Source organism: Desmodus rotundus, chromosome 7 (assembly GCF_022682495.2).
Source record: "Desmodus rotundus isolate HL8 chromosome 7, HLdesRot8A.1, whole genome shotgun sequence".
Taxonomy (NCBI): domain Eukaryota; kingdom Metazoa; phylum Chordata; class Mammalia; order Chiroptera; family Phyllostomidae; genus Desmodus; species Desmodus rotundus.
In genome coordinates, this window is record NC_071393.1 from 92,863,189 (window position 1) to 92,890,137 (window position 26,949).

The window sequence follows — 26,949 nt, forward strand, 5'->3', positions numbered from 1 at the left end:
TCATTGGATCGGTGCATTTTTGCCAAGCTGACTTTCTTTCACTCACATCCAGTGGGTTCTGGGCCTTCCTGGTCAGCAAGATATTTACAACATTTCTCCCATATACCAGCCTCAACCCCTTTGCCTAGTTCAGGTCTACTCTGTCCTCAGATCTTGATTCAATGTCATTTTCTCAGGGAAGCCTTCCCTGACCACCCCAGCCCATCAACCAGATTAGGTTAGCATTTATACTCAGAGCTCCTAGTACTTCTTCATAGCAATTACCAAAATTACATTTAATTGTATAATTATTGGTTTATTGTTTTGTTTGCTATCCATGCATGAGAGGAAGGAGCCTTGTCTATCTTGTTCACTGCTGGTAGTACTTAGTGCAGTATCAGGCACACAGCAGCTGCTTATTAAATATTTGTTGAATGGCTGAATAGGTGAGTAGATCTAGCACTTAATACAGAAGATGGTCTGGTGATACAGATTCTGAAATAGTTAGCATACAAATATCATTTGAAGTCTTTAGAAGATAAACGCTTTAGAAACACCAGCCATGAGATCTTTAAAAATATGATGACAATGTCTTTCAGTAAACTTGTGTGACAAATGTGTTATATTTTAAGTGTCTGTGATTTACTTAGACAGTTAGTGACTTTTTCTTTTTTATCCTCACCCAAGGATGTGTTTACTGATTTTTTTAGAGGGAGTGGAAGGGAGAGAGAGAGAAACATCGATTGGTTGCCTCCTGTACACGCCCCGACCGGTGATCTAACTGCAGCCTAGGTATATGCCCTGACCAGGAATCGAACCCACAGCCTTTTGGTGTACTGGACAATGCTCTAACCAACTGAGCTACCTGGCCAGAGTGATAGTGACATTTCGATCAGCCTATATAAAAAGAAATAATTTTAAAACAATATGTTACAATCTAAGTATAGGAGTAAGAAGCAAGACAGTTTCTACTTGGAAGAAACAAGTGCACAACAGAAGTGATTGCCTCTTGCTCTCAATGTTATCTCTGTCGTAACTTAAACACTCTTTCGGCTCTAGTTGGTGCCGATTCTTATCCTGTGAGGTCAGGTAGAAAGGCTGTATCATCTTTACCATAATCACTAATTCATTAAAGGTTAACAGTGAAAATGTTAACAGAGTATTTATTTACATGGTGAGGCAGTGGAAGAATTTATTTATTTATTTTTGCTTCTCTGTACCTTAAAATATTGGGTTGGCCAGAAAGTCTGTTACGTTTTTTCCATAAGATGACTCTAGTACCGTTTAGTTGTCTGTCATTCAAAAAATTTTGTTAGATTGTATTGTGACAGCTGTCATATCAGTGTGTATTTAAAAAAATTGGTGAATTTTTGTGCACCCATTTAATATTGAAGATGGAAGAAAATAAGCAACACTTTCGGCATATTGTGCTTTATCATTTCAAGAAAGGTAAAAATGCAACTGAAACGCAAAAAAGAAGATTTATTCAATGTCTGGAGAAGGTGCTGTGACTGACTGAACATGTCAGAAGTAGTTTGTGAAGTTTCTTGGTCCTGTTGACATTTTGGGCAAATAATTAATTGCTGTGGGGCTGCCTTATGCATTGGAAGATGTTTAGCAGCGCCCGTGGCCTCTACCCACTAGAAGCCAATAGTGGGAGATAGCCGACATACCCAGAATGTCCAAATCAATAGTTATTGGTGAAAATGAAAAATATGTCTTTTATTTTACCAAAAAAAAACCCCATAACACACTTTGGCCAACCCAATAGTATTATGAAATCCTTTGATAAAGAAAGAAGGAAAGAAAGGGAACAGGAAAAGGAAAGGAAACACCCAAAACATTTCTGGAGGGGAAGAGTACATCTACATCATATTTTATAACTTTAAATATATGCAGTACTAAATAAAGATTTTTTTTTCTCCTATAGGGAATTATGCTGGTCTATGACATCACAAATGAAAAGTCCTTTGACAATATTAAAAACTGGATAAGAAACATTGAAGAGGTACATATGGAAAGAGGATGATGGTACTGGAGATCATCCCGATGATGGCTGCTGGGTGCTAAAAAAGGGCTCCTGTCCCTGGGAGGGCAGCTGGGCTGCTGAGAAGTAGGGCGCAGGCAGGCCATGCCCTCGCTCTGAGCAGCTCAGGAGAGGGCGGGATCTCCCGTCTGCCAATCTGACTGTCCTGCTGGATTTGGGTGGGGGCGGGGGTGGGGGGGTGGACAGAGGAGCAACAGTTTTACAGAAGTTTAAACTTGGGCCAGATCTTGGAAATAATTTAACGCAAGTCCCCATTTTATACATGAGCAAGCTGAGGCTAGAAAGAAGTGACTCACCTGTGCCAATACAGCCTTTAAAAAGGAGAGCCAGGATTAAAACATCCACTTCTCGGGTTCTGTCTGTTCCACCATCCGTTTGGCCGGCAGATAATATATCTTTATTCCAGCAACTTACCATTTTGCTCTTCTAACATTTTCTCCATCTTAGATATTTGAAATTTGATTTAATTTCAGATTAATTGGCATTAAGATTTTTTAAGTGGCTTTGACATTTCAGAAAGAAATCTGTCTCGGAGGTAATTTTGTACACCCTCATATTAACCTATACGAATTTATTTTTGTAAGTAATTCAGAATCCAGAATACCTCTCCTATTGGCTCACTTAGCACCAAGGTTTTTTTTTCTTTGTGACTCAGACTAGTATTTGAAAGTTTCACTGTTAGAGAACCATAAGTTACTTCTGCTTGTACCTGTACAAAAAGCCGAGAATGACCGCAAACCTTTGGGAAGAAAGTTCGCATAGCCTCTTCCACTGTAGCTTTTCCCTTCCTCCCCCTGTAGCTTTTAAAATTTTCTCTGAGTCATGCCTTGTGTTGAGTGAAAGATTATTTGCCTTGATTATTAATTTCTTGAGTATTGTTCTGACAGGTTAGGATTTGTCTGTTGAACAACGGCGCTTTTCTCAGGCTGTTCCTGTAATACCCGATTTTCTCCCTGCAGCATGCCTCTTCAGATGTGGAGAGAATGATCCTGGGCAACAAGTGTGATATGAATGACAGAAGACAAGTGTCAAAAGAACGAGGGGAGAAGGTAAATTTGGACTGAATGCGTAATGATTCAGATTTACTCACATTAAGCATTTATTTTCTTAGTATCATTATTGATTTAAGTTTTTTGAATATCTGTGTTTTAATCCTCTAGAAACAACAAAGAGATGTAATCCGTGCTTGAATAGTACGAATTAGTATTCAAGATCCAGCTCTATATACTGTGCAGTCATGACTCACTCCTAAAGAATTTGCTCTTTTCTGGGACATACAAATGGGTTCTTTTTCAGATTCCTGCAGCTTAGAGTTCAGGCTTTTTCTCCCATATCTGTGTGAAAATGCCCAGTTTTGAGGTTCAAATGATTTATTCTCTCTGAAAAAAATAGGATAGGTGAAATTCAACAGTAATCACCTTCCAACTCATTCTGTTTTTTAAGTCTGTTGTACTACACATTAAATTTAGGTCATTATGGATAAACTTGTAACTGAGCGAGCTGTGGATGTCATTTTATAGGTCATTTATAGACGTTTGTCTATTTTGCGTCCTGCAAAGCAAAGGAGTTTATTATGTATTCATAGTTACCCATATTTTGCCATATATAATGTGCTCTCATGTGTAATAAGCACCCATGTTTTTGGCCCAAACTTTCAGGAAAAAAATATTTCATTTTAATTTTTTTAATTCAATTTTTAATTTATATATAAAACCAATTATCATATTCCAGGATATTATTTTGCATATGGATATTGTTATTGCTTTCTAGAGTTACACTTTTAATGCATAAGTGTAAATAAAAGAATTAAAAACATTTGTACAGATATGGAATTAGTACTACCCATGTATAATGTGCATCCTTATTTTTCCCTCAAAAATTTGGGCAAAAAAAGTGTACATTATACATAGCAAAATACTGTGCTTCTGTGACATTTTCTGAATTGACTTAGAGGCTTCAATTTTTAAGTCTTGGAATTTTGCTTTAGTCTGTGTGTGTGTGTGTGTGTGTGTGTGTGTGTGTATGGTGATGGGGGAGGGAGACATAGTTTTCAATCTGACTGAAACTTTTTTCTCCTAAAAACATTCTCTTAATCTTGGTTTTATAGATGAACTGGGAACTCTTTGGGAGTAGATGGAAATATGGAAGAGTTCACATTTGTTACAATCAATAGAAACCAAATCAATGAGGACTTAGTATCTTAAGCTTTTCTGTTAACCACCAGTTTATTAAAAAATAACGAAAAGTCAGTACAGTAACTGTTGGAGAATTATTCTTTCAGAGCAGATAAAAAGGGGTGAATGAATCCCAAATTAATGGTAGGTGTGAGTGTCTGTTATAGTTTTTCTTATAAGTATATTAGAGAACTGAAAATATATTAGGTAAAAAGAGAAGTATGTAAATTGCGTTTTGAGTGGGTGTTGTGCTGTGGTACTTATGAATTAGATATCTCAATTTCAAACACAATAGAAGAAAACAAAGAGATTTGAGAACCACAGGAGTTCCGAACTAATGCTCTACCTTTGGGACTTTGAAAAACCTAGAAAATACAAGTGCTTTATATGTTCAAGCAACTTGCACTGAATTTAAATGTTTCTGTTTGCCTTTCAGTTAGCAATTGACTATGGGATTAAATTCCTGGAGACAAGTGCAAAATCCAGTACAAATGTAGAAGAGGTAAGAAAGAAAGAAATGTTTGGTGACTTGTGCCTTTGAGCAGTTCTCAAAGCCTTCTTTTTTTCTGACTTAGTGAATGCCTCATGTGAGCTCTTCCTCCACTTCGTGAGCTTCTGTGCATCTGACTTTTATGTGGACCCTGGTTGTTGAATTTCTAGCACCCAGCCTCCGCATGGAATATATTGGATTGCTCAGCTAAGATTCACTAACAGAAGAGACATTCAGTCCTCTGCTCATTTATCATTGCTCATGTCATCCTAGCAGCCTGTAGCAGGAGAGTCTTAATCTCACTTGAGAGAGAGAGAGAGAGAGAGAGAGAGAATTAAACTGTTAGCTCATTGAACAGATTCCCTTACTGTACATGTTTGAAGTAGATTAAGCATGCTACATTGTAACATGGTAGCTTTTAGTAGAAACAAGAAAGTATGTTTATCAGAGTACTTTAATAAATTTTCAATAAGTTAACTATTAAAGAAAACCAAATCAGTCTAAAGTCTTCTAAGAATAGATTTTCTTTACCAAAGGCAGAATTGTTGATAATATTTTCTTTTTAAAAACAGATGGTTAAAATATTACATGTAATATGTTTTAATACATGTAATTCACTTAACAATAATACCAATGATGTCATAAACATTTAATTTCTAGGGCTACTTACTGTTCACTATTTCATCATGGCTGAAAATTAAGGCTTAAATAACTATTGGACAGTGGACACCAATCAGAACTTTTTCTTGGTTTTAAATAAAACTCATTTTTTCAGATTGGTTAATGGGTGTTAGGAAACAGGGTCCCTATTGATTTATTTACATAAGCGTGGATAAGCAGAAAAGTGCTACCTTCTGCTTGCTGCAACAGGATTTCCTTCCATCGGAAAAAAGAGAGCCTCTTACATCAGCTTTCATGGTGGAGGCGGGAGATGGCTCCCCGAGATGGCCTATGGGGGCTTCTCCCTCAGAACGAACTCAGTACCCTGGCTTACTGGAGTGGGCTCAGATCTCTGCTATTGTCTGAACCCTCATCACACCTGCGGCTTAGAGAGACCACCAAGTTCTGGAGATGTAGAGCTGGGAGTTGCCCGGGCTGCTTATTCTGGCCTGGTTTTCTGCAGAAGTTAGCAACTTTCCCAGAGCTTTAACTTAGTGTGGTAGCCTCATAAAAACTGGGATGGGGTCATTTAAAAATTTAGACTCACAGGTGACCAGTGTGACAATGACACATCGACAGTGAATGGTAATAATAGTTACTGTATTGTTTCTGTGTGACTTGATTGGAAATAATCCTTCTGCGGAATATTTTGGGGCCTCTGGCGTTTGGGGAACAGAGGGGCCGGCATAGCAGTGGGTTTAGCACAGAGACCACTGAAGAAGCTCTGAGGGTCTCAGCTCCCTAGAAGCAAAGTAGGGGTGGATGGCAAGGTTGGACATGCTTGATTTGGGGCCACAGGTGCTAGGCATGGAATGTCACTGAGGTAAGTCAGTGTTGCTCTGCTCCCGTTGGAACTGATGCCCCCGTGGTAGGTTTAGCTCAGTTGTCGGCACTGCCAGGGTTCTGGGTGTTAAAATTATGTGTGTTCTCAGGTGCGACAGTGAAAGTGGTTTGAAAGAGAGGACATTGGGAATGAAAGGCAGAGATGTTTGTAAAAACAGCTTTTAGAGGTATAGGGTAAAACATTTATTCATTTGCTCATTAAACACATATTCAGCTTCTTCTGGACAGACACTGTGCCCGCTCTGGGAACGCAGGGTGCCTCAGACAGAGCCTCTGTCCCCGAGTTGCTGCTGCTGTGCTGAGGAAGCTACACATAAGTTAAAAAAGTGTCATCGTAGGAATTTGGGTCAGACATTACATATGGAAAATATTTGATGAATGAATGACAATTTGATAATATTGGTAAATGTTTATGATGTAGTTGAAAAATAAGATACAATAGTCATGTGTATACTATGATTACAGTTAGGTTTGTTACTCAGTTAAAGGCTTTAAATAATGTATATAAAATGAAAACATTCTATATTTCTATTTTTAAAATATATTATAAATATATAATCAATTTTTGGTTTACCTTTAGGCATTTTTTACACTTGCTCGAGATATAATGACAAAACTCAACAGAAAAATGGTTTGTATCACTTATAATTTTTATTTACATTATGCTGTTTATAAATTTGTTTTATTTATGCTGTGTATTTATTTGATTAAAAGGATAGGCTTGAGTATAATATATTCACATGAACTCATTTTTCCTTGACTCACACAGTCACTCGTTGCACTTTGATTCCTGTTTGTTTCCTTGGGTTTCTCGTTTCCGAACTGCAGCATTTCAGTTCTTGCATCTGGCTTGTTAAGTGGACTTCCATTGAATTTTGATCTGAACAATTACAATAATGTACAAATTAGATTTTTGCCATGTATTACCTAGTTCAGTTTTGATGTGACATATAACTGTATATAGTTATTACCTTGAAGTTGCTAAAGTTTCCTTGAAACTTTATTTTAACCTGAATTCTGAATGTAATTGTATACCTTATGTAACCAACTCTTCTTACCTCTAACAACAGGATTGCCTATACCAATATCTTAACGTTGTTTCCATCATTACACTCGAAACTTTGGCAATAATTTCTTGGAATTGGAAATAGGAGCTTCCTACCTGATATTAATATGTATAAAAAGTGCTATCCTGAAAACATTTGTCTCATTTTAATTTACCATTTCCAAAGAAACCAACAACATCGGAGCTTAACTAGTTCCTTTTCTAATAAAATAATCTACTGAATACACATTTATGGTATGGTTTGAAATTGTTATTTTTTAGATAACTGGGGTCAGGCCATGAAACTTCTTGGTAACTTTATCTTCTGTATTTTAGAATGACAGCAATTCATCAGGGGCGGGCGGACCAGTGAAAATAACAGAAAACCGATCAAAGAAGACCAGTTTCTTCCGTTGTTCGCTACTTTGATGAACTTTTTCTGAGAGACTGCAGCACACCTAGAGGACACTCCTGCTTCTCTGAAAGCACAGGTTACCCAGCCTCAGAATCACACCACCAGGCTGCTGCTGAGAGCACCTCTGAACCCAGACCTCCCCACACGGAACGCGGAGGGGACGCCAGCCTCCTGGCCTCTCAAGATCACAGGCTCCTCTTTTCAAACGTGGAAGCAATGATATGGAGACACGTGCAAGACTTGTTTTCTTCCTTTGTTTCACTGCCTGTTGCAGAAGCTGCTCGCTCTTTTCCGCTTTGCACATCAGCCTTAGCCTTTCCCTGTTAGAGACCCGTACGTGCACACTTTCGCCTCATGAAGTTCTAGACCAATTTGCACTTTGGGGGATGTTTAAAAACAGAGTAGAACTTTGAAAGCAGAGGTCAGTATATTAAAATTAAAGGACACCTGGTCTGGTTTATATGATCAGGTGTTACTGCGTTCATAGCATTTATTTAAGGGCTCTGCTTTGTGATTTTCTTAAATAAAGAATCATTAAATTCTGATAAAATTTATCTTAAAAATTCCAAAAAATGCTCAGCTATTCATCACAGGCCATAATTTTTTTATTTCTTATTATTTACTGCTTTGCTTCATTCCTAACCTTTTTGCTAGTGAGTCTGGGTAGCTGAAGAAATCACTTTTTTCAGTTAATTTCCTCTGCCTGAGCTTTAAAAAAACTGCATTGGGAAATTACCTTAATCTCACTTTTCCCAGAATGTGTTTTTGCTCTCTTTTCCTATGTCTGACCTATTGCAATCACTCAGTTATCTGAAACATAACCTATTTGACCATCGTTGTCTGTTTCTAGTTGTGAACTTGTTGAGGTGAAATTTTACGTGGGCTAAGAGGTGTACCGTTTAGGGTTTTATTTCAGCGTCTAACTGTGGTTCCGCCGCATCAGCGCACGTCATACGTTTTTTCTTAGGTTTACTCCTCAGCTGGCTGGTGTAGTCATAATACCCAGTTCCCTTTCTACAAGAGTTAACAGGATTTAGACTTAGATTTTAGTCCACAGAAAGCTTACCTGTAGGAGACAGACTAACTTGTTAACATAAATTTAGTAGGGATAGCTCTTTGGTAATGGTGAAAACAATGATTTTTGTTCTGGTTTTACTTGGGCTTTAAAAAAACAAGTCATTAGACCTACTGCAGCTCTAAGAAGAGTCTTGCCTTTTCATTAGAGAAAAATATGAGCAAGATTTTAGCTTTAAGTATTGTTGAATGTGTAGAACCCAGTTCCATCTGGTCAGGTTTGTTGTTACAGAACTTGGTCTAGTCATTTGAGCCAAAACCAACCAAAAGCTTAGCTGCCATTCTCACGAAACACTGGTGTTGGTATAACTTTCGAAGATGATACCATCACATAAGAAAAGTACTTAGTGTGAACTTATGTGCCAAATTAAGATCATTACGTCATTGCTTTTATTCGAGCCTTCAGTGTCATAACACAGAAGGGAATAATAAAGAGGTGAAGAAGGAAATGAGTTCTGTTAATAATTATTCTTCGTCTTAGGCCTGCTTTGTTTCACAGAGCTTACTGTCAGGCTTGAAATGAAGAATGGGAAACGAAAGTGGAGACAGATTGCTTGTCCCACAGAGAACTCTGCTTCGAATTCAGATATATCGTTAGAATGCCTGAGCCACTCAACCTTTCCTCCTGGGTTGAACACTTACGCACAATTTAGCTGCAGCAGATATTCCAGAGCTATTTTTGATGGATACACTAAACTTACTGTTAACAAATTTTAGCCTTAAAGGCACCTTTGGTGCCCCAGTGTAATCAAGCAGTTCCTTCACTGGAGTTGATTGCAAGTCTACCATCTTAAAATTAGATACGTTTTTGGAAAGAAGAAATAGTTTCTTAGAAACATTTTGTATTCACTAATTTTCTGAAAAAAGATCCAAGCAGTTAAGCTTTCTGGAGGGTAACATACAGTAGTTTCTAAAAGGCAAGTGCTCTGACACCATGTATGAATGTAATTCTCTTAGTAATTTACCTCTGACTATTTGGTGTCTTAACACTTTGATTTATATCTCAGGGGTTGTCTGCAAACCAAAACTGACGTATTCTGTGGTTAGCCTTTTTTAATTTTTTAATAGAATGCTTGGCTTTTGTTTTATTCCTTCTCTCTTTTGTCTTGTGTAGATTAATAACTAGTCTCCATGAACTTCACTTGGAAAGAGCCTGTAAAAGCTAGATGAGTCTAAAGGTGCTCTTTGAAGTAGCAGCAAATTGGGGGTATATGCTCTGTTATATAGAAATAAATCTCCCTTGCTATTTTCTTACATTTAGTCTTGCTAAATTGTATATAATTTGAGCTAAGAACACAGAAAATTCACCTTCTGCATGGTAAAATGACCCAATAAATATTCCATTTTGCTTAATAATGTACATATAGTGCATTATTTTTTCTATTTGTAGATGAATTTAGTGAGAGATAATTGTCTGTTCCCTGCTGAAACTGAAAAGATCTGGTTTTATGTGAACCTCTTTGTGGTCTTATGGACAAGGTACATGAAGATTTGTGCAGCGGTGTTAGCGGTGTCCAGTGGCCGCACTTCATTATCGGTGTGCTGATTTCTGCCAGTCATGGGACTGGACCTTTTCCAACAGAGTCTGGGGGTGCCAGACAATGAAAATGTGCTGTAACTAAGTAGCATGTAAAACAGTTGGTTGTAAAATGTTTCACTGGGAACTTATTTTAGCTATATTTTACTTCAGACAGATTATAAGAAAATAACCCACCTGTGCATCAGTTAGGAGGTGCTGCAGGGTTTCTTACTATTTACATGAACATTTTGTGCAGTCTTTGTTATAAATTTTCAGAAGACTATACTCTTTACTTTGAAGGACTATTTTTAATTATACCTCATTTAGCTAACTAGTATTCTAATACCTGATAGGAAAACAGTGAGCCAGCCTTTAAGCATCCCACACAGTTTAGAGTATATGTTTTGTTTTGAACTAAAGGCATCATTGGGAAAGGTAGGAGGTAGTTTAGAATAGAACACACGTGTCATATCCAATAGTGCAAAAGAAAAGTATTATCTCCCTGTCTCCATTAATAAATTTAGCTGTGCAATACAGATAAATGTTTGCAGAAATTTCTAAATAAGAGATTATAACTCCATTTCACAGGTTCTAATTCTGAGAACCTGTATTAAGGCTTATATAAAGTTTTTCCTGTGAGCAGTGACACATTTAAGCAGATTTTCTTTTCTAGTTCATGACTTGGATTTCTTTATAAATTTAGTTCTTAATCTTTAAAGATGAGCTTCTAAGCTTAACATTTTAAAACAGCACTTCTTTATGTTAGTTTACTTGTCTCAGATTTTAAGCAGTCATTTCTGCCGTCAGGTTTTTTAGAATTTTTATTTTAATGGAAAATACATTCCTTGCTCCTCCTTATCATAGCTAAAGAAGGGGGGAAGGAATGTCTAAAAATGAAATTCCTTGTCCTAGAGGAACCTAGAGAGACAGGGTATGCTAATAACATTTCAAATGCTCGCATACTTTTGCAGTAGAACCAGTCTTTGATAAAAGACTAATCAAACCAATGGGTGTCATGCTCACTAGGAAAAAAATCTAAGTGACTGAAATTTACAGAAATGAAAATTAGCAAACAATTATTTTTAGGGATATTTTCAAATTTTACTTTATTTTTAAAAAGGCTTGTACCATATACAATTGCATTTTTTTTATTGCCAAGAACTAATAGAACGTCTTGCTTCATTTTCTTACGTTTTTTAAAAATGTGAATTTAATTATTCTAACTCATTCCTATGGCGTTACAGATGGGTTTTATTTTATTTGCAGCTGACACTGCAGTTCCTTTAATGCAAAGTACCGTAAACTGTTTGACTGAAACCAGGCCCCCAGTGGAAAACATCTCGTGTTTCCCTAGAAGTAGCCTACTGTGTGTGCTTCAGCATATTCTGTTTTGGCTCCAAAGGCTTCGTGTGAAAGGCTCCTGCAGATAAAGGCACCTGTCCTGTGGTTAATCTCGTTTAAGCCAATTCATGAACTGTGTACTGATACTGATGCTGTGTGGTTTTTTTAATGGATTTTATTCCAGGTGAACTTTTTTTTTTTTACAATAATGTTCGTCTAAAATAAAAAAAAACTACATAATGAAACTACTCATGACTCTGAAATGGGTTGTAGTTTGAAAATCTTTCCTCAAATGTGTGTGTGTGTGACTCAAACCATGGCAGACTTGGGATACTTTAGCAAACTTTCTGACTTAGAGTTGTTTAAAGACAAAAACGGCCACATCTCCTGCTCATACTTCATTCAGAATTCGTTGAGATTATTCTGTGGTCGAACTGCAGCCTTCAGTTGCTCATCCTTCCCGCCTTAGACCTCGCATGTTGTGTTTCTCTTGTTTGGTTCTCACTTCCAAATGATGTGGTTCTGGCGCCCCGGCCCACCGGGGACCTGGCGCCGCCTTGTGCACATTGCCGCTCATGACCTTCCACCTTCGTCCCCGCAGCCAGCTCTAGACTTCGCTATCCTACTCCAGCACCCTGCTTCCTTCCTCTCACTCTTAGTAGACACATCTTTCAATTCCTGCCTCAGAGAAAAACATCAGGCTAACGCCACTGGGGCTGCCTCGCCCTCCCCAACCTATAGCCTCCTTGGGCTGGCTTTGCTACATCTACCCCCACCTCCCTCCTCTTGCGTCAGAGGCATTCCTCCTCCATGCTTCTCTCTGCCTCTTCTCTGGATTTATTCCCCCGCGCTTCTATCCTGCATCTCAGGGAACTCACAGCTATGACACCTTCAAACTCTTATTCTGTGTGATCCCTTTCCCCTTAGCATCTAAGCATCCCTAACTCTCCCACGCCTTTGCCTCATGTCCCTCTCACCCATTGCTCTTCGTCCTCTCCTTTTTGCCATAGCTAAGCTGCTTCAAAGGGTTGACTATGAATACTGCCTTCGCTGTCTCATTTGCCTTTATTCCTCAGCCTACTCCAGTTTGGTTTCCACCCTATCGCTTCCTGACGTCGTGTTTACAACGGCCTACTTGTGAAAGTGGCGGACAGTTTTCTGTCCTTATCTTGGTTGACTTCTTGGCAGCATTTCACCAGTGTGTTGCTCCCTCCCAGAAATGTTCTTTTCCCTTAGCTTCTGTGACAGTCTTTCCCACTTTTCCAAAATAGTTTCATCCGCCCTGGCCGGTAAGTCAGTTGGTTAGAGCGTTATCCCAATACGCCAAGGTTGCAGGTTCTATGTCTCATCGAGGTACATGTAAGAAGCAACCGATGAATGCATAAATAAATGGAGCAACAAATGGATGTTTTTCTCTCCCTTTTTTTCTGTAAGAATCAATTTTAAAAGATTCAAAATAATCTCACCCTTTCATGGCTCTTAAATGTTTCTGAATGATAGCCCCCAAAGATGTCCGCGTTCTAATTCCCAGAACCTGTGAACGTTACTTCACGTAGCAAAAGAGACTTTGCAGATGTGATCTTGAGATGGGAGATTATCCTGGGTTACCCAGAAGGGCCCCATGTGATCCCAAGGGCCTCTATGAGAGGGACATAGGAGGAGTCGCAGTTGAAAGGTAACGGTGGCATGATAGACACGGGGAGAAAAGGTGTGATGCGGGCTCAGCCGAGGGACGTAAGCGGCCTCTAGGGACCGGAAGGGGAGGGGAGAGGTTTTCTGCAAAAGTCTCCACAGGGAATCAACCCAGCCCTGGTAATCACCCTGATTTTAACCTGGTAAGACTCATTTCATAATTCTGACCTTCAGAACTGTAAGAGGCTAAATTTGTGTTGCTTTAGGCCACTAAATCTGTCACAGCAACAATAGGATATTCACATAACTTTCAAATTTGTATATCTACCCCCAGCCTCTTTCCAAAGAACCAGACTTCAGAGTCAGTCTGCCTACTGGACATCTCCCCTTGGATCTGCTCCAGGCACACCAAACAGCACATCTCTAACCCACACTCCACCCTCCATCTTTCCCCCATCCCCAGCAATTCCCCCAACAACCCTTCATCCCAGGAGGAGAAACTTGTTCTTTGTTCTCCTTTCCCCTCATCATCTACCTAATTAATCAGCCTCCAGGTCTTAGGAGTCCTAACTCCTCAGTCTTTCTAATCTATATATATAGCCATCCAGTATTTCACCCTTGGCCCTTGTTCAGGCCTCCTCATCTTTTGCCTGGATTTCTGCAGCCACTCCTAACCAATATCCTAGTCTCTAATTTTATTCGACTCCAATCCAGTTTAAACACTGCTGACAGATTTTTAAAACTGGAATCTTCTGTCACTGCCAAATTTGATCCTTAAGTGCTACTTCGTAACCTTGGGATAAAACCTAAACTCTTCAGCCCGGCAAGCAAAGTCCTTTGCCCTCCCTACATCTTCCTCTTAGATCCTGTCACGCCTGAACTCATACCCATGTTTTGAACCTCACCAGGAAATGCAGTTCCCTTAAAACATCATGCTTTGTCATTCCTTTGCTTAGGCTGCTCCTGCTGCTGACTTCCTAGACTTTTCTGGCTAACTTCTTACCTTTCAAGACTCGGTAGGGGGTTTTCCCAGGAAGATTTCAGTCACAACCCGTCTCTGGTTAGTCCCCTCCTGTGCATGCCCACAGTGCCACTCGCTGCCCTGGATTTGAATGGTCTGTTTACTTTCCTTCCCTACTAGAGTCTAAGTTCCTATAGAGTGGGGACCAAGCCTTTGGTTTCTGTATCCACACTACCCATTAAGGAGCCTGACGCATAGTAGGTGTTTAATAAATCTCAATAGAATCAGTGAACTTACGCAGTTGTCAAAATGAACATGTCACTGGAGAAAGCTGAGTGTAATTTAGGAGCTGTTTTGTTCACTATTTACTTTTTAATTTAAAGATTAGAAGTAAATTCACCGATGCCTTAGTAAGTACAGCAATCAAAAGAGAAACTTCATTCTCTGGTTTTTATTTTGGCCCTTACCTTACAGTGCTTTAGTCTTTGTTAAATGTCTTACACTTTTTAAATCTCTATTAAATACAGAAGTATTTACTTTTAATAAGATAGATCACCCAGAATGCTGTTTATGAATTGATAAATTGAGTAAACCCTCTCTACCCCTTTATTCATGTTTCCTGTCTTCAAAATTTAGGTTTTCCATTTGGTCCCAGGGATATATGAGAATGCCCCCAGAGCAAATAAAATTCATATTGATTAATTTAAAAATATATAGACTTCTGGTCAAGATGGGGAAGTAGGTAAACGCTGTTTGCCTCACCTCACAACCATATCAAAATTACAGCTAAATTGTAGAACAACTATCCTTGAGAACCACTTAGTCTGGCTGAACAGAAGTTTTATAACTAAGGACATAAAGAAGCAGCCACATTGAAAATGGTAAGCGAGGCAGAGACAGTGAAACAGGCTGGTCTCATATCCACATGTGGCAGTTAAGAATCAGGAAGGATATCTCCTCTGTAGAGGTCCCCACTGAGAAATGAGGGGTTCCCACACTGGGCTCCCCAGCCTGGAACACCACTGCCAGGAAGAGGAATTCCTCACAACAGCTGGCTGTGAAAATCATCAGGGACTCAGATGTCTTGTTCAAGGGCCCTGAATACAGATTCACCACAAACACTCACCTTAAGCTCCAGCAAAGAGACAGCAGCTGGAGAAGCTCCAGGGACACATGGGGAGGAACTAAATGGTCTGGCTTCCGGGCAAGGGCTGGAGGGGCAGCTTTTTCCAGGACTAAAGTGCACACAGGCACTATTATTCCTTTGTTAAGCCCTCCCCCAATACATCCAGCAGGTGCAGGCAGGAATCAAGCCTGAGTCTCCATTAACCTCTCCCTCTTCCCCAACCCTAAGACCTTACCACACACAACTCACATGCCTGGCCTGAACCTCTCTGAGAGGCCAGTCCATGCAAAGGCTGTCCTGGGCCCACACTGCAGACTTTCCTAAAATCTCTCCAAGGTCCACAGACCCCAAACAAGCAGTGGCTGTCCTTGCTGTGCTTATACCTTTTGCTAAGTGTCCCCATGCTGGACACTAGTGGCATCTGACCTGGGTTCACAGTATTACCACTCCTAGATGCCTCCAAGCCCAGCACAAACAGCTACCAACTGCAGATGGTAGGACCTTTGCAGGTCCTACCAGGTGACCCTGGGCCCAGACACAGGCAGATACTGGCCTTGGCATGCACTGGAGCCCCTCCCTAGAGGCTTCAGACCACACCAGAGCACCACCCAATTAGTTCCGTAAATGACACACCCCAAAAGTGGACTCGGCAGACACCAGGGCCCCACTAAAGCAAGATTACCCAGCAAGCCTGCCATTTAGAATCAAAGGACATGTAAAGAGCTTCCCAGACAAGAAAAGGCTGAAGGAGTTCATCACCATGAAACCATTATAAGAAATGTTAAAGGGGCTTCTTTAGAAGAAAAAAAATCAATATGAATAAAAAGTATTGCAAAGAAAAAAATTTCACTGACAAAGGCATATAATAAGAGCAATGGATCAAACAACACAGTATAAAGGCTAAAAGGCAAAAATAGGAAGATCACATGTATTTACAAACTAGGAGATACACACAAACACACACAAAAGAGAAACATAAATGTAAATGCAGGGGCTGAGTAAAAATGGTAGTGATTCTAGACTGTTCAAATCTAAGTGCCCATCTACTTCAAAGAGACTGCTATAAGCATAGCTTAGTATATATGAAGCACATGGTAACCACAAACCAAAAATCTACAAGAGATACACTAGAAATAAAGAGAAAGGAATCCAAACACAGCATCAACATGCAAGAGAAGAGAGCAGGAGAATAAGAAAGGAACAGAGGACTACAAAAACAATCAGAAAATGATTAATAAAAATGGCAATAACTACATACTTACCAATAATTACTTTAAGGACAAAATGCTACAGTGAAAAGACAAATGGATAGTTCTTTCAGTTGCCATCTTGGTTCTACATTTGTGAACCACATGAAATCCCTGGTGAAACGACCACCACACCGATATTACAGAAATGTTAAAGGAACTTCTTTAAGAAGAAGAAAAAGATAAAAAATACAAAAAATAAAATGTCAATGACTACTTACCTATCAATAATTACTTTAAGTGTAAATGGATTAAATAAATGCTCCAATCAAAAGACAAAGGGTGGCTGAATAGAGAAGAAAACAAGACCCATACATATGCTACCTTCAAGAGTCCTGCTTCAGATCAAAAGATACACATAGCCCTGGCTGATGTGGCTCAGTGGATTGAGTGCCAGCCTGCAAACCAAAGGTCGCTGGTTCAATTCCCAGTCAGGGTACATGTGTCAGTCGTGGGCTAGGTCCCCAGTAGTGGGCACTCGAAAGACAACCACACATGGATATTTCTCTCCCTCTCTTCCCTTCTCTCTAAAAATAAATAAAATCTTTTTAAAAAAGATACACATAGGCCAAAAGTAAAGGGATAGAAAAATAGTTAATGAAAATGGAAATGAAAAAAAGGCAGGGGTAGTAATACTTATATCAGACTATTACTTGGCCATAAAAAAGAATAAAATCTCGCCACCTGTAACAACATGGATGGACCTACATGGTATTATGCTCAGTAAAATAAGTCAGACAGAGAAAGACAAATATTACATGATTTGGCTCTTATGTGGAATCAAAAAAACAAAACAAAATAAGCAAACAAATGTAATATTAAATGTCAATTGTAATTGAAAAATTAAAAAATGTACATAAATATCTTTCCTTGATTTTTTTCCTCTCGCTCAATTCATGTAGCTCATCAGTCACTAAATTCTGTTTGCACAGTTTCTAATGTCTCTTCAATTTGTCTGCTTCTTCCCAGGCTCCTGCTCTTTCCCTGACTCAGGCCAGTATCATCTCATGCCTACAGTGTGCCGAAGATGTCCTACCTGGAATTCCATTTCCGTATCTGAACAAAGGAGATCTGATCGTGTCACTCACACAGATAAACCCAGGGTTTGAGGTAAACTATAACCTGCTGGGCTTTCCAGTCTTATCTCTCATCCTTCTCCTCACATTTCTAGGACATCCTGAACTACTTTCTTTCACTTTGAGGCCTATTCACTTGTCCTTCCATTTCTTCCCTTCTTCCTAACTGTGCTAACTTTGAAGATGAGACCTGAATGGGTGAGTGTTATTGTTACCAAAACCTCCCAAGTTTGCACTGGGTGCCCTTTCCCCTTCCTGTATGTTCTAACAGCATCCTATACCTGCCTGCCTGCCTTCCCCACTACACAGTAAGCTCCATGGAGACAGGAGCACATCTGTTTCATTGGTGTATTCCCAATGACCAGCATTTTTAAAAAAGATTTTTGTTCATTTATTTAGAGAGAGGGAGAGAAACATCAATGTGTGGCGGCCTCTCACGCGTCCCACAGCCCACAACCCAGGCCCTGACTGGGAACAGAACCAGTAACTCCTTGGTTCACAGGCCGGCACTCAATTCACTGAGCCACACCAGCCAGGGCCATTTTTATTTTTTAAGGTAACCTCTCATAAGTGCCCTGACTGGGGACCAAACACGCAGCCTAGGCACATGTCCTGACAGGCAATCAAACCAGGGACCTTTCCCTTTGCAGAACGACACCCAACCAACTGAGCTCCCAATGCCTAGCATTATGCCTGATTCTTAGTAGGCATTCAACAGGCATCGCTTTCCCCCCTCACACCCAACACACATCCAGTTCTGAGGAAGTAGCAGACTCTGTATCCACAGTGTGTGCTCACCTCCTTCCCCAAGTCACCTTTTAGGGATTTAACTCCCCAAATCACTTAGTATCCTTATATTTTTAGGTCTTGGGGGAAAACTAATGGTAAGTTCATAAAAACTTAAGGAGTCAGTAATACTGTTACTTAGCCTCAAATTTCTCACTTTAAACAGAAATGTTGAAATCAGTGTGAAGTGCTTTTTAAACAGCAATGTAAGGTGCCATTATTCAGTGAAAACTTGAAATAAGTTTTTCTAGTAAATAACCATAAATGCTGAAGATGACTATTTTATTGGTTATTTTGCCAGTTTGGTGTAGTTGTTTTCTTCTTTTCTAATCCAACAGACATCAGTCAAAGATGTCTTCACAGATGGGTGGGGGAGGGGAGACTCGTATTTTCCATTGCCTTCCCATGTTTTAACTGGACTTGGGGACTAAGACTGAACTGAAATACGGTTAAGATAGCATAAGTAAACATCCCTGTGACTTAGCTCTGCATGTTGAATTGCCAACTTACAAAGTATTTGATGCAGTTTTAACCAAGACACATAGTAGACCATGGTTAAAATTTGGGTAATCAAATTATTAAAATAGGGATAAAAGAATAAGTCATATTCAGACAGCATAGCAGTAATTATAATAAAAATAGTTGCCATAATTGACTATTCAATTTAGCTCCATGCTTTCTGGGAGCTTAAAGGTAAAGCCTGAGTATGATGAGTTAGCTCCCAAACAGTGTATATGAATTTGTCAGGAGAAACAAAACCTTTTTCCAGCCCTGAACTCAAATAGTAAAGCATGGATCTATAGAAATATTGAACGATGATAATGAATCAGTTTGAGAAAATATGCAGGAAAAGATGTAGATGGCCATTTCTTGTGTAAAAATCTTCATTTATGCCAAGGATACGAACATATTATGCTTCTGTGAAGGCATTTCTGCATGGAGCTGAAATATTGGAATTGTATTGGATACCTTTGATTTGGGATAGACCCCAAAGAACCCATCTAATGGTGAGTCGCTCCACGACTTCGAAATGTTGTCCCAACTTGTTTTGACAGATGCTGGGCATTTCAATATGTGTATTTCCATTTACTCCACAGGGTACACATATGTCTATTTTAAACGGGAAAAGGTGATATTTTACCATAAAATTAAATACTTGCAGTTGTATTATTTGAGGGACTGTTTCCAGAGATGACCTGCAAAACATCTTCATAAAGGTCCCAACCTTTGCCTACTGGTGTTTTTCTTTTCATTGTTAGTTTCCAAGAGCTTTATTCATGATAGACATTAAAGGAGTAAGAATGGCTAACACTTACGTAGCACTTAATGTACAAGTACGATCCTCAAAATAACCCATTAGGTATTATTCATATTATTTCCATTAAACATGGGGAAAATTCTTAGATATGAATGATCAGAGAACTTAACCTTCTGGTTTTAATTTTTAAATCTCTCAGAAATTTTAAAATGAATATAAAATAGCAAATGTTGATAAGTTCTAATTTTTATATTATTTCGTTAACTGAACAGATATTTATTTAGTGAGCACCTTCTAGGTGCTGTGGCAACAACAAAGAACAAAACAAAGCCCCTGACCTCCAAAAGTTTATTTTTAATGAGGGAGACAAATGAGCAACAAAAACAGAGCAAGAAGATATTACCATTACTTTTTTGAAGACTTGGGGGTGGCCGGGCGGGGAACAAATAAAACCAGCTGGCCAACACAACGGAGGACAGCTTGTTCCAAAACTGTTTCATCCTTGTACTCTCTCTGTGAGTTATCATCTGGGTACCGTTATCCTAAGTTGGGCTTTATACATGTTAAAGTACGAAGTTCTCGCAACTATGCAAATGAAAAGATTTGCTTTAAAAAGACCTTTTATTTAGAAAAGGAAGCCTGTCCGGCGCTGTTTTTCTTTCGTTGTTTTGGAATCAGAGGGGACTGGGGACCTTCTCTCCCTTAGATATATAGTAGCCGGCACCGGTGGCCTGATTTATGTGTTCCTGTATAGTAAGACGTAAACAGGGGCGCCACGACTCCGGCACTAAAGTTCCCAGCTAACTCAGCAGCGGGATCCAAGAACAGCAGCTCTGCAGGGCGGAGACCCCAGACGCTGGGTGGGACCGAAAGCCTTGCCGTGAAGCCGGCGCCCCGCCCCTCCCCGGCGCCCCGCCCCTCCCCGGCGCCCCGCCCCTCCCCGGCGCCCCGCCCCTCCCCGGCGCCCCGCCCCTCCCCGGCGCCCCGCCCCTCCCCGGCGCCCCGCCCCTCCCCGGCGCCCCGCCTATCCAGTCACGCCCAGTCACGCCCACCCCCTCGCTGGCTACGCCCAGCCACGCCCGCGTCCTCCCGCACGCTTAGCGGTGCTAGCGTCCGGCGCAGTAGAGCACCTAACATCCCTGCCAGGCCCCGGGGCCGACTTTAGCGGTCGCCATGACAGCAGCTGTGTTCTTCGGCTGCGCCTTCATTGCCTTCGGGCCTGCGCTGGCCCTCTACGTCATCACCATCGCCACGGAGCCTTTGCGCATCATCTTCCTCATCGTCGGGTGAGGCGGTTGCACTGGGAAACCCGGACCCCGGACTCCCTTCTCCCTGGGGGGTACTGGCGACCCTAGGCGTCCCTACCAAACTGCTCTATTCTGTTGGGTTTTGGAGGGAAGAAGGGTTGAGATGAGGAGACCCGAGACCCCCGCTCCTCTGGGACTCCTCGCCCGCCTCCAAGGGTCAACGGGGAATGAATTAAGAGACCCAGGACTCCAGAAAGCGGGCTCTGGGGAAGGAGCTCACACTGTGGGTCTCAGAAAGCCCTGATACTTGGCTCCTAAGTTTTTGTGTAGGGTCCGTGGGTGAGTTACAGTGAGTTGTGAAGTCACTTAAACTGTATAAAAAAATGTGGGTAAGTTCAAATATGCGCGTTTTATTTTTCTGGACACAGGGGTCCCACATTAGGTTCTCACAGGCTTCTGTAATCCCACAGGGGTTAAGAGCCATAGCGCCTGCTCGTCGGTGCTTTAAAACATATGGATGCCCAACACTACCCCAGATCAAATAAATTAGAATGCCTCGTGGGTGGGATTCAGGCTACGGATTTTTTTTTTTTTTTAAACTCCGCAAGTGATTCAGGTGTGCAGCCAAAGAGTGGAAACCTGTACAAACAGAAGCACCTGTCAGTCTCTTTTCAGGAACTTGGTAAATACCGAACTCTGGTGGTGAATATGGTCATAATCCCAGTTTTCCTCTGCCAGGCAGCTCTTACTGAGGCTTCCCACGTACCCCTACACCCTGATTCTCACTTGGCACCTGGAGAAGCAGCTCAGCTAGGCCAGTGATGCTCACCTTTTCTGAGTTTCTTCACCTCTCTCAACTGTGTTGAAAGTGCTGCATCACGTTATCATTTAAAAAGTAGTAGAGATTTGGGCAAAAGGTTTGTAAAACTTGTTATAATCATTAAAATCCACAGGAATGCTATAGAACCCAGGCCTGGAAAACTGCTGTAGAGCAGAGTGCAGGTTTTCAGCTTCTGGATTTTATACCAACCACTCTGTAAATAGAGATGCAGACATTTTTTTTTCCTGGAAAAAAAACACTTATATTTGCACATTAATGAGCAAAGCATTAATTAGGAAGAGTAGCAAATAAAGTTTCCAACCAGACAGTCCTTGATAGATCGTCTGCAGATACTTAACAAATAATAGGGTCACTGAAAAGAGTGATTGTTAGGAAAAATCTCAGATTCCTTTTAGATTGCATGTTCATCTCACCAGGGAAAATTCACCACTGATTAAGAACAATGGATCCAGAGCATCACTTTACAAACACTTAAAACAATTAATCCTGTACTTATGTTTACTTGTGACGTTCCCCCCCCCCCCTAATTTTCAGAGCTTTCTTCTGGTTGGTATCTCTACTGCTTTCCTCGCTTGTCTGGTTCATGGCAAGAACCATTACTGACAACAAAGATGAATCAGTACAGAAATATCTGCTGATCTTTGGAGTGTTAATCTCAGTCCTAATCCAAGAGATGTTTCGGTTTGCGTATTACAAACTTTTAAAGTAAGTTAAATATTTGTTGACCTTTTCTCCAATTAATTTGAATTGTGATTTAGTAATTTGAAACAATGTAATGGGGTATTTGAGGGTCTATGCCTTCCTTCATAGTTTGAAGCCAAGAGATTAGAACATTTCCAACCTGAAAATACTGAGTAGTTTAGCTTGTGGATATTCCTTCCTTCATTCACTCATTCAAAAATACTTTTTGAGAATTTACTCAATGCCAGTCATTATTCTAGGGACTGGGAATACATCATGATTAAAAGACAGTTTCTGACCTCATGGAGGTTATATTATAGTGGAAAGAGACAGACAATAGAAGAATGAATAAGAAAGTACATTATATATTAGAAGTTAATAAGTGCCATGAAGAAAAATAAGCTAGAGAAATATAGAAACAACAAAAAAGTTCCACCTTAGAATTTACGTCAGCTTCTCTTTGCCACCAACCAAAATAAATAATTCTTAAAGAGATTATACCTACCATTATTTTCATTGTATTAGGGAAAATAGGGGTTCATTTTGTGATTTCATAGCTGTAATAGAAAAACACATTTTTAGAAAAACAATGCGTATGAGTTCCCTTTAGAGAATGTTAGGCCAGAAAGTAGGTCATCCGGGATTCATGAGGACCTCACGTGAAACCACTGATTTGAAACACAGCTTGAACTTAGAACCGTATTTTCTTTCAGGCAGTCATGAGATTGGCTTTGATTACATAGTAAGACTTAGAATGATAAATGTGCTATCTCTTAACATTTCAGCAAATGAGATGGTTAAACCACTCCATGAATTTCATGGATGTAACCAAGATAGAACTTCAACAATGTCTCTTACAATAACTTCTGCTAATTTGTTCTTACTGATATGCTAGGCTTTCAACATTTTTTACTTACTGCTTTTAATAACAGGGATTGAAATTTAATAATGAAGCTATTTAAATTAAAATTGAAAACCATGAAGCCATTGCTTACAAGCAAAAGTTATATCTTAGAAAAGGTTTAAAAATGAAATTTCCATTAGTCCTTAGAAATATTAAAAAGCAACCAACAAATATCAAAGATAAAATTTAAGTCTCCATGGGAACACAATATCCTTAACAGATGGACATTCATCTGGTATGCAGCAGTTACTACCATTCCAAAATTAAGTTTTACTGTAGAATAGTATTAACATAACCAAAATCTCCCTCTTCCTGACCTCTGCACCACTCAAGAACCACACAGTCAAATGAAGTCTCTGTCACATGGTCGTCATCTTGTCTCCTTCACAGCCGCACACTCCTCATTTCTTCACCTGGCCCTCAAAAGACATGTCTGTGGCTTCCAAACATTTTCCAGTCTTCTGTTTTTTATGTCAGTAGCCATGTCCCTTTTGGTTGGTGCCTGGAGTTTACCAGTGCTCGGGACTCTGCTGTGGTCACAGTAGTGCAGAGGACAGTGGCCCTTCCCGCCCTTGACTGGGCGCTGTGCTCTTTAAGAACTCAGCCTGAGGTTGCACTGGGTTTTCCTGTCAGCAACATCTTTGGCTCATGTTGGTTGCACTTTACATATGATGGTTCTAATTTTGAAGCAAAAGTTTGAATAGATTTTCACAGTTTAGGACATGGATTTAGTAAACCTTTAGGACTTTAGGTTCTAAAATCTGACTTAGCTAGAGTGGCTGAATAGGTATCTGCTTGTTTCTTCACAGTTCCCATCTGAAATGCAACTCTTTATTGGCACTACCCCGTGGTTCCAGAGGGCTACACACTGAACACTGTTTGACGTTTTTACGTCAGAGGGCAGTGAGGGAATAGGGCCACACGCAGAAGGAATTACAGCCGTCAGTCTGCAGGCCCTCATGCCAGCAAGTTCAGAGAAACCTGTTTGGCTTTCTGGAAAACCATGTTTACTGCTCCAAAAGGACCTTTGGAAATTTGCAAAAAGATGTTAGGATAAACCTGTATTAACCGGTGCCCTTGGTTGCCTTTGCAAAATGCATCTTTAGCAGACCTTTGGAATATTGTACAATATCTTTCTAGTAGATTTTAGAAATGTTGGATGTTATGTAGTTATATGTTAAAACAAATTTGAGAATTGGAATACTGTATTCATGGCTAACATTTATGTAGATACATTTAAGTTCCTCTCTTATGCTACACTACATTCAAATATAGGCACTGGTTTAATCAATATTTTAAGTATTCCACTGCCAAAGTACATTTTGGACATTTAAATTTAAAGTACTGCCTAAATAAAATTTTTGCTATCTGAATTTGATGCCAAGATGAAATGTGGAGAGTTTGCACCAGTATTTTATATATATATATTGACTTAAATCAAAATATCATCGCCGTTTAATATAAACTTTTTTTATGGGTCAGGCCTTGAGAATAGTACTTCATCTTGAATGAGTGGAATGTAACTTTCAGCCTTACAAAGAGTTGCACTGTGAGAAACTGGCTTGTGGCCACAAGTGATAGTCCTTTCTACCTTAATTTCTTTTTTAAAAATCCAAGTTATGATCCTGTATGTACATTGCCTAAAACATACATTAGAATTTTTTTGCTTGGATTGAAGCTTTTGCAGTTTTAACTAATTTTGTTTTGTAATGCTAATACTATAAAATATTTGGTAATTTTAGAAAATCTTCCATTTATGGAAAGAATTAAGATAATCATTGCTATAATTTCTTAAAAGGCATAAGTAATTTTATCCCTGGCCAGGTGGCTCAGTTGGTTGGAGCATGGTCCCATACACCAAAAGGTTGCAGGTTCAATTCCTGGTCAGGGCGCATACCTAGGTTGTGGGTTTGATCCCCAGTCAGGCATGTGCAGGAGGCAGTCTGTGGATGTTTCTCTCTCTCATTGATGTCTCTCTCTCTGTCTCCCTCTCTACCCTCCTCTGTCTCTCTCTCTGTCTCTCCCCCTCCTCCTCCCTCTCTGTCTAAAATCAATGAACATATCCTTGGGTGAAGATTTAAAAAAAAAGAATGGTTAAAAGGCATAAGTAATTTTAAAAATTTCTAGAATGGTGTATTTAATTTACATGTACATTTCTTGGTACTGTACCTCTTTTACACACACATGCAAAAAAGAATCAGAACAAATGAGAAAGATGGAATCATTTACCAGTAGTTTTTCAAAGATTGCATGTAAAAAACTTGGGCTTTTTCTTTTTGGTTCTTGGAAACGATAATAAATGAAAACAAAGAATTTTCCACTTCAGTACAATGGTCGTATTAAGAACACTGTCCCTTAGGTCATCAGTTGTGTGTTCTGTCTGTCAGGAACGCGGAAGCTGATGGCGTGTGTACTTCTCACTCCTAACCGCGACACGGAGAACTGCTAGTGCCGTAGACTTTTCCTCGCACAAACTGGTAGTATAGAATGAGGAACTTTATTAACTTTTGAGTTTACATATTTAATATATTTGTCATAGCAGTACTTTGCTATACCAAATAGCAACAAGCATTTATTCATTTCTGAACAATTTATGTAAAACAGAAATCCTACAAAATTTATTGATTCTATTATATCATTAAATTCATTTGTTGATGGAGGTTATTACTCCTGTTTATGTTTCTAAGCTCTCATTAGCATTTAACAACATTCTGGTGCAAGTAAGTTTATTTTTCAGGAAGATTGGACATTTTAGGTGGTGACTGCTCCAGAGAAAGAAGTCAACAGCCATTGGCTCATATCCCTCCTACCCAAAGACCCTAGCAAACGGAGAGCACTGAAATGGCCAACTATTTCTTTTGAGTCTAGAAAAACAAAAGGTCTTTTTTGTTCTGCTTATTACTGTTTTTGTTGAACTCTGCACTGCCTTTAATTTAATGATACTTATATTTATAGTCGATATAATTTGAATATCCTTTGAGTCGGGGTCCTTGTAGGTTTCTAGCCAGCAAGGATTAGTGATAGTGACAGTAGTGGAACTTACCGGCCACACCTCGCATCCCTAACACGTCTGTGTGGTCCACAGCAGAAGCACAGATGTGATCACTCTGAGGATCATTTCCTATTAAACAATATTCTAATCCTTCATTCAGGTATTCATTTACCTTCTTTTCTGAGGGTAGCATTTCTTGTTTTAAGATTCATTCATTTATTTATTTATTTATTTATTTATTTATTTATATTGCTTAAGTACAGTTGTCTCCATTTTCCCGCCACCACTTCTTCCCCCCACCCTCACCTCCCACCCTCAATCCTGCCCCCCTTTGGCTTTGTCCTTGGGTACTTTATACATGTTTCTTAATGACCCTTCCCCTTCTTTTTCCTGTTATCTCCCACCCTCCTCCCCTCTGGTTACTGTCAGTTCTTGATTTCAATGTCTCTGGTTATATTTTGCTTGCTTATTTTGTTGATTAGGTTCCCGCTTGTAAGTGAGACCATATGGTATTTGTCTTTCACTGCCTTATTTCACTTAGCATAATGCTCTCCAGTTCCATCCATGCTGGTGCAAAGGGTAGGAGTTCCTTCTTTCTTTCTGCTGTGTAG

The 26,949-nt window shown here is 39.7% G+C and overlaps 2 protein-coding genes across 6 annotated transcripts in view; both read left to right on the top strand.

The window, feature by feature from the left end:
* The window catches only part of RAB8B (RAB8B, member RAS oncogene family), a 57,582-nt gene extending 47,495 nt beyond the window's left edge, over window positions 1–10,087 (top strand). Inside the window, exons 4-8 of the mRNA XM_024567992.3 lie at window positions 1,910–1,987; window positions 2,986–3,075; window positions 4,637–4,702; window positions 6,774–6,824; window positions 7,575–10,087. Coding sequence (XP_024423760.1) covers window positions 1,910–1,987; window positions 2,986–3,075; window positions 4,637–4,702; window positions 6,774–6,824; window positions 7,575–7,667 — 378 coding nt within the window. The 3' untranslated portion in view covers window positions 7,668–10,087. The remainder of the gene's footprint in view (window positions 1–1,909; window positions 1,988–2,985; window positions 3,076–4,636; window positions 4,703–6,773; window positions 6,825–7,574) is intronic.
* Window positions 10,088–20,747: 10,660 nt separating this feature from the next.
* Window positions 20,748–26,949, top strand: part of APH1B (aph-1 homolog B, gamma-secretase subunit) — a 69,065-nt gene continuing 62,863 nt past the window's right edge. For 4 of the 5 annotated variants that reach the window (XM_053927705.2, XM_053927703.1, XM_024567433.3 and 1 more), the window contains exons 1-2: window positions 20,748–20,959; window positions 22,296–22,466. In XM_053927705.2, the coding sequence (XP_053783680.1) occupies window positions 20,847–20,959; window positions 22,296–22,466 (284 nt within the window). In that variant the 5' untranslated portion in view covers window positions 20,748–20,846. The remainder of the gene's footprint in view (window positions 20,960–22,295; window positions 22,467–26,949) is intronic. The other variant, XM_024567434.4, reaches the window with a different exon arrangement.